Genomic DNA, 8,835 nt, shown 5'->3' with positions numbered 1-8,835 from the left:
AAGCTGTAAATAGAAGTTACTGCAAAGACATTAGAAAAATTTATGAAAAGTTCACAATTGTCATCTTACACCATACAACCATTTTCAAATCTTGAAATTATAAGAGCAGACAATAACTGAATACTAAATCTGAATACTTGAATGTGAGCTGCATTGAATGAAATTACTTACATGTAAATGCTCATACTTATGCTCTCATGTCGCATAGATCATTGGACATCTGTGTCATTGAATCCAAATATATCTTTTGATTTGTCTCTTGAGAGATTGCAGACAACAAAATGATGTAATACTTGTATTCTGAAGTAAATTCTCTGGCCACAGATTTCCCCTTTTTGTTCTAAATTATATAAAATAAGTAAAATGCTGTATTTTACAAACATTGTAACGTATTGTTATTAATCTTATAGAACCTCTTGCAGGAAAGTTGGCACACAGATTGAGGACAGTCTTGTCATTAACTACAGCAAATTTGAAGTCTCTAACTCAAACTGTCCAGCGCCACCAACAGGCCAAATTTGCACTCATATGGTCCAAAAACTAAATTCTTTTCTTCTTTTATTTCTTGGCTCATACAGAATAGAATGTATGCTAAAAATTCAATTTCAAGATTTTTTTTTTTTTTGCAATTTTGAATTATGTAAATAATCTACTTTTTTTAAATACGGCCTAGACGGTTTGTCTGATTTTACCCCAAATTGACTCAGATCATCTTCAGATAATTTCCGATAGACCAAACTGTTTTCGTAAACCATGTTTGGCAATTTGTTGACAAAAAGCCACATACTGGTCAAAAGATATTAAAAATTGTCATTTTTGTTCGTAATTTCTTAAAAATTTTGTCTTAAAAGATTAAATCTTGTTTGAATCAAACAATACTCAATTTTCCTATGTGAAACAGAGACATTTTGAGTGTGTACCATTTGAATTTTGCAGTAAAATACTGTATTTTACTGTACAAACACTTTAACATATTGTTATGAAACTTATGAATCTCATAGAACCATTTTCTGGGATCTTATAAAATTTGGCACACAGATAGAGGACAGTCTCATCACTAACCACAGCAAATTTAGAGCCTCTCAAACTGTCTAGCACCACCAACAGGCCAAATTTGCCTTTTATATTTCAGCTAATAGCTTTTGAACTGTAAGGTCTAAAAGCAAAAAAAAAAAAAGTCTCATACCGAATCAAATGCATATCATTGAAATTTTCATGGTCAAGATTTTTTTTTTTTTTTTTTTGAAAATTTAACTTTTCAAACTCGTCCCAGACATTTTGTCTAATTTTCAGCAAAATTGGCTCAGATCATCAACGAAAGCTATCAAAAGATTTTTGATATACCAAACCATTTTTGTAAAGAATGTTAACAAATTTGACAGTTTGTGCAAAAATAGACATTAGGCTATATCTCTGCAAAGCTTTAGTGGATTCTGACCAAACTTTGCATGCGTTATTACAAGCTTGACCTCAGGGCACATGAGTAGTTTCAGCACAGCACTATCTACTGGTCAAAATATATAAACATTTGACATTTCTGCTGATAACTTCTGACCAGTTTGGCCAAAAATCATAAGACTGATTTTGTTAGATTTAAAACGGCATACCAAATAGAATGATACCTAGTTTTGGAGAACCCTGATCTTTACTGAGTTATAACAGACAGCTCCTTAGCTCTTCATTTTACCTCTGTTGTGCTTGGCCCCTTAATTGCTGCTTGCAGCTATATTGTTATATTTAATGTTGAACAGGTAAACTTTTTTAATAAAATATGCATTAACATGATAATCATCATTTGTTTAAATCATCTACTTATCAGAGCATCTAAAATACATTGCTTGTAAAAAGTATTTGCTTCAGCCAGTTGAAGGCCCAGGATTGTGGTGTTGTGGTCTGACCAGATATCTCCACTTCTAGTCAATGCCTTTCTTAACTTGGGGTCTGGCAATAGGGGCTTTTAACTTCTGCAGAGGTCACACCTCTTAAAGTTTGATCAATGACAAAGATGTAATTTCAAATAGGAAAGGTTTCTTTATTTGCAAGCTGACTCACTTGCATGATAAGAGTGGGCAACATAAAAGGAACATATTTCTTTATTTATATATGAGTTTAACTTGTGACACTGATACACTGAAGTGCTACTTTTAAAGAGGCTGCCTCAAAATAAATGAGATAACAGTGGAAATAAAGATTACATGTGTAGACCTTTCTTATCAATAAACAGAAGTTTTCATAAAAAAACTGATATCTTGGTTCAGTTTTTATTTTTCAGTTTTTATTTTTCGTAAAACGAAGCCAGAGATTGCAAAACAAAAAGCAATCCAAGACTTTCCAACAGAGACACAATAAAAGAACCTTATCAGAAGATCTCAGATCAACATGCTCATGTGAAAATGTGCCATTGGATTGCATGTTCAAGAATACATTATAATATAATATTATTTGAAATATGTGAACAAACATAAGGACATTTGGGTGAATGAAACTTTAGGATAACATGAAATAGGCATGTATTTTAGCATAGTGATGACTGCTCAAAAGAAGCCTTTCAAATTGCTTGTGCATTTTGCTTGTTTTTCTTTGTTTTGTCAAAACAGGCACATTAAAGAAGATGTAATTGATACAAAAAAGACATACAATAATAAATGAAAGCATATCACTGCTTGTCTCTTCTTTATGCTTATACAGAGTGGAACAGACAAACTTATTGTTTATAATAACCCAGTATATTTAGTAAATCTATTCCTAAATTTCTTCTTAATGCATAGATTTGCTATCTTTAAAAGTATTTTTAAAAATATATTTTAATACAAATTTATTTAACATTAAATTTTTAATTAAATAATTAATAGACAAAACAGATAAAGATTGTAGTTAGTTTGAAACACTCTCAATTTGTGTTAATCTCTTTTTAAGGTATTTTCGAATTAAGTCTTTGATTTCAGATGTATTTAAAACATAAATTATGGGATTTAGCATTGGTGGAACAGCATATGCCAGAGATGTGCTGATAACCCTTGCATTGAGAGTAAGAGAAACCATGAATGAAGCTGTGTATATGCAGGTTATGGGTAGAAAAAATGATCCCACTAACAACAGGTGAGAAACACAGGTCTTCAGTGCTTTTAAACGTCCTTCCCAAGTTGTTATTTTACTTAAGGCAAGAAAAATTCCTAGATATGACAGAATTATAATGAGCAATGGTGCTACAACATATAAAGCTGTACAGAGTCTTGCCATGAAAGCATTAATGCTAACATCATTACATGCCAACATAAATACTGGTCCATGATCACAAAAATAACTAGGTACAGCATTGGATTTACAGAATGAAAGTTGCGTGATTGAAGACACCACAAAGGCAATCACACCACCGTTAAATGTCCATAATACTACAAACACAACAGACATGACAGTATTGTTCACTATGGCATGGTATCTTAATGGCAAACAAATTGCAATGAAGCGATCATATGACAGAACAACAAGAGTGAGGCTCTGCATAGTACTAAAGAAGTGAACAAAAAACATGTTTGCCAAACAAGCATTGAAAGAGATGTACTGCGAGTCAAACACAAAAATCTTCATTATGTTAGGAACAAGTGCATTAGTTTCACCAAAGTCAGCCAAGGCCAAGTAAAACATACCAATGTACTTTGGACTGTGCAGGTTCCGGTCAACAGCTATTATAAACAGAACTACAGAGTTCTCAATTACAGCAATAATATAAATAAAAAATAAGAAAATATAGTAATAAGTGCTGTAGGGTATACCTGAAAGTCCAGTGATGAAAAAGTATTCAGGATGAACAATGGAGTTATTCTCAGAAAAGCTTTGACTTACAGAACTCATGGCAGCTTTCCTTTTGGCGTTTTGTCCAATCTGAAAATAGAAATGACCACAAAGACATAAGAAATGCATTTGTAGAAATGTATACGTACGTAACATTGTCTATTAACTGTAGCATAAATTCACAACATCAAATAAACCTACAAAGCCAGAGTAAAAATTGACTGTGACTTTTTGGTTTGTGACCTACTTTGAATTGCTCTATAAATATAAAGACCTTTTATCCTGTCCTACTGCACATTTACTCTATTCACTGAAAATCCATGTCACTCTATTCAAATATATATAGTTCCTCAAAAATCTCCTGGGATCAATCTGACAAAACAATGATGTAACATTTGCATGTTGTAATAAATTTTCTGCACACTACAGTTTGAACTAATCTTTTTCAAGTCGAAAATATTATTAACCCTTTGAGCGGTACGGTCCCACATATGGGATATAGAATGTTCGGTGACGTCAAGCAACTGTAAAATTCAAACTGCGCTTTGGCGCGCTGGCTGGCGGTGAGCCAGAGACGGACGAGCTCTGCGCTTGTCATATAATCATAACTATGCAGTGTTTTTAACCACATAACACTTATTTTAGGTTTCAGACATTTAAATACACATACTAGTAAAACAAGACATTTAGAGTTTGTAAAATACACACATATGTATATGGAAGCAGCAAACAGCAGTCTATTCAAATATAATTTGCAGATGTGTTTTATTCATATCACATACACATAGTCAAAGTAACTAAAAAGTTCACTCTATTCCTCTTCCAGTTCACCAGCCACTTACTTTCATGTATTTCGGGAGAAACGGATGAATTTATGTGCTATGAATGACTCTCTGAATGACAGCGCGAACAAACATGGCGGCGCCCATCTCACATTACAGATTATGATCCAGATCATTTCTATAGGGTTTTAAACGACGAAACACACTGATTCACACATATTTGTGAATCGGAATATCAGATAGTTCATGGCATGATAAGCAAGTCTGTGAGTATTCTGAATAAAAAAGCAAAAAACTAAATAAAAGCAATCTATCTGTCATACAGTATTATTGTGTCTGTGTTGTGTCATGTGACAAGCTTGACGCGTCGCCATGGAAACAATAAGGGAGAATGTTCTAAAATAACGGTTGCTTACAAAAAACTCACTCTGGGGGGTTCGCTAGAATATTTTAAACTCACCAATGAAAGGGTTAAATATGACTGCACATCAGCAACACATGGCTTAGATCAGGGTTCCCCAAATCTTACCCTGGAGGTCCAATGTGCTGCAGAGTTTAGCTCCTACCCTGATCACACTCACCTACCTGTTATTCTCTAATGATCCTGAAGACCTTGATTAGCATGCTCAGGTGTGTCTTATTAGGGTAAGAGCTAAACTCTGCAGGAAAATGGATCTCGAGGTCCAGATTTGATGATCCCTGGCTTAGATCATTTGGACATAAAAGGTCCACTAGCCAAGGTTTTTACTCACAGTTCCCTTTCACTTTGTCACTCCAAGTCATGTTGGAGAGACCAATCCACTTCGAGTGTAAACTAAACGAGCCAGTGCACATTGGCATGCGATGATTGCATATAGCTGCCGTTCATCATGGCAGGAGCATAAAAGGCAGAAGGGGCAACACATACTCCATCCCTAAGTGAGCCTTCTCTCACAGACACTGCAAGATCAGGGAGGACAAGGAGTAGGTCCTGCTAGTGGTGCCTTACTGGCTCACTCGGACATGGTTTCCGAAACTAATGCTCCTTGTGACAGCCCCTCCCTCCTCTGAGGCAGGATCTACTGACTCAGAGAAGGGGCATCCTGTGGCACCCACGTCCAGACCTCTGGAAAATTTATGTCTGGCGGGACGTGGAGGTTCTAGGTGACCTACCCCAAGAAGTGGTAGACACCATCACTTCAGCAAGAGCCCAGTCCATGAAACACACTTACGCCTTGAAGTGGAACCTGTTCGTCAAGTAGTGTTCCTCTGACCAAGAGGACCCCCGAAGATGCCCAACCTGCTGTCCGTCTTGCACCCTTAAAGTCTATGTAACTGCTATGGAGGGGAAGTCGGTGGGGAAGCACAAACTGGTCATCAGGCTCCTCAGGGGGCTAGAGGTCTAAATCTGCCCTGGCTCTCCTCCGTATCCTCTTCGGACCTGTCTCTAGTGCTCAGAGCACTACAGCAGGGCCCATTTAAGCCTTCGCAATCAGTTGAGCTGAAGTTTCTATCAATGAAAATACTCCTGCTTACATTGGCCTCCTTCAAGAGGGTAGGGGACCTGCATGCATGTTCGAATCATGCCTAGAGTCCAGGCCGTTTGACTCCCAGGTAAACCTGAGGCCCCGGCCCGGCTGTGTGCCCAAGGTTCCCACTACTCCCTCCAGGAACCAGGTGGTGAGCCTGCAAGCGCTGCAGAACCAACCCTTGCTTTGCTTTGTTCCGTCTGAGCCCTAAGATGGAATGTAGAATGGACACAAAGCTTCAGAACTTTAGACCAGCTCTTTGTCTGTCACAGAGGCGGGCAGAAGGGGAACGCTGTCTCCAAGCAGAGGATGGCTCACTGTATAATGGATGTCATCACCCTGGCTTACCAGGCACAGGGTGTGCCCTGCCCACTTAGGTTGCGAGCTCACTCAACAAGAAGTATTGCATCCTCCTGGGTGCTGACTCGTGGTGCAGTAGCCATGGTGCTTTGGTAGGGATCCCAATTCATCGGTTACAGCGCGACTTGGAGTGACCGACTGAAAGAGAATGTCTCGGTTATGTATGTAACCCTCGTTTCTTCTTTCACAAAAGGTTCTTTGTGGCAAAAGAACCTAATTAACGGGAAATTATTCTGAGATGTAAACACTCAATTTTCATTTGAAGATGATGCAACTCTTGCTAAAAGTTTTACAATTACAGAAAACTTTCTTCAATTAGGTGAAGAAAAAAGATCATTCTGATTTTATCATCTTTGATAATAAAAAGCATTATGATATTGTAGTTTATTTATTTATTTTTTTCAAATAACATTTCAGATTTGACAATTCATATTTCTATAAAGATTATTTCATGAATAATGTCACAGGTATTTACCTAGTACTGCTTCAGGTCAAGATTTTATTCTAGACATTAAATGGCAACCCAACAGTAGGCTGGTTTACTTTACAAATTGCAATAAAAATGTCTTAAAACATATTACCATATGCTTAATAAGATGAACAATTACTAACATACAACAAAATATGCTTAAGGGGAATAATTATAAGTTTGTAAATGCACATGCAATAGCTTAAGTGTGATTTACTAGCCTAAAACAGCCTTAGTGAAAAGATGTTTTTGTAATAAATCCATCAAGACTTCAAACCTTCGCTTTCAGCTAAAAAATATTACGATTTTAGTTAGGGCTGCAACAACTAATCGATAAAATCGATTATTATCGATAATGAAATTCGTCGACAACGATTTTCATCATCGATTAATCGGGTCCGCCCACAGTGCACGTACAACTTCAGAGGATCACGTCAAATTACAGCACTGAATGACGCATTTCTATAGAGAAAATGCATCTAAAAACAGTCGAGGAAACAGACTGAGATGCTGCAGGAGAGTTACATGATCCAAGCTGCCCAAAACATGAGAATTCCTTATTTTAAACTTGAAGCTTATAGCGTAATGGCTTGCCCTGTGAGGCGCTTTGAGATCCGTTTGCATCCTCAGCATGAAAACTTTCAGTTTACGGTCATATCCTTATCTGTAAATGTTACAAATTCACACAAGCATTTCCATTTATGCATAAAAGTCCATTTTGGCAGTCTGTGTTAAGTTTAAATCTTTACTGAATGACCGTCAGACAGGAACACAGAACACAGACAGGGAGGCAATTAATACTCAGCGCCAAAAACATTCATTGAAGGGGTGCACGATTAATCGCACGATGTTGTGAGGCATGCGATTTTGAGCACGATTTGGCGTAGCTTGTCAGTGATTTACGTCTCTGTGTATTCATTGCCGCTCCAGCTGAACGCACGTGATGGAGATTTACTACTAATCAAAGTACCGGCTTCATTGACTAAACGTGCCTCACAACATCGTGCGATTAATCGTGCAGCCCTAATTCATTGTGTTGAAACATCTGTCGTTGAATGTTAAATTTAGATTTAAATACAACATGTAGTGCACATAACTATTTATGGAGGGTAGGAACTGTAGGGCTGTGACGGTGGCCGGCGGTGGTGCGGTGTTTTATAGATAAATAAATGAGGCTCAAACATTAATATCACAATATTAGTTTAATCATTTAACCATAGATAAATGTATACTAATAGGCGCATAGCCAATCGTTTGTGCGGAGAATGAAAGCTTTTGCAGGACATGGTGCCGCCAGCGCTATGTGAAACTTCATTTTTGCTCATAAATGTAAGAGTAATAAATTGACTTTAAATTATTACTTCACTACTATAAAACGAAATAATTCAAATCGAAAACAAAACTCTTTCATTAGCTATAGGCCTAATCCATAAAGATGCATTTAGGCTTTAAAAGCGCGTCCAGTGAGCAGATGGCGAGTTAGGATCGTCAACTTAATCTTTGCGACACTGACTCAGAAAATACTAGTTTATTAATAAATAATTTGAATATCTCCTTACTTTTCCCGAGCACATTCATGGTAATTACTTTAGCTGGGGCTTTGTGGCCAGTTTAAGCTTACTGCGTGCATTTGAACGCGGAACTCTGCTGAAGGCACTTGCTGAAGGCACTTGCGCTCGCTGCTGCTGCTGTTGTTGGCGGGACACTAAACACTGCCACGGCAGAATAAATAGCAGAAACACTGTATTTTCTGCTTGTTAGTGTGTTTTTCTTCAGATATTTGTATTTTATCTTTATTATGACAGGTGAATTGTTGTAAATTGTTAAGCACTGTGTTTTCAGAATGCGAAATGGTGTGATTTTGAAAAAAAAAAAAAAAAATAGGAAATTAAGCCAACTAATCGATTAGTCAGAAAAATAATCG

The 8,835-nt window shown here is 36.9% G+C and overlaps 1 protein-coding gene across 1 annotated transcript; it reads right to left on the bottom strand.

The window, feature by feature from the left end:
- Positions 1 to 2,874: 2,874 nt before the first annotated feature.
- LOC141284561 (olfactory receptor 52E8-like) lies at positions 2,875 to 3,879 on the bottom strand. Its single transcript, XM_073817542.1, has one exon. It carries the CDS (start codon positions 3,850 to 3,852, stop codon positions 2,875 to 2,877), a length of 978 nt encoding a protein of 325 aa, XP_073673643.1. The 5' UTR covers positions 3,853 to 3,879.
- Between the last annotated feature and the right edge of the window lie 4,956 nt (positions 3,880 to 8,835).

The sequence above is a fragment of the Garra rufa genome, chromosome 14, assembly GCF_049309525.1.
Source record: "Garra rufa chromosome 14, GarRuf1.0, whole genome shotgun sequence".
NCBI classification, from domain to species: domain Eukaryota; kingdom Metazoa; phylum Chordata; class Actinopteri; order Cypriniformes; family Cyprinidae; genus Garra; species Garra rufa.
Note: the sequence above shows the minus strand (reverse complement) of the source record. Positions and strands in the feature narration are given on the sequence as shown.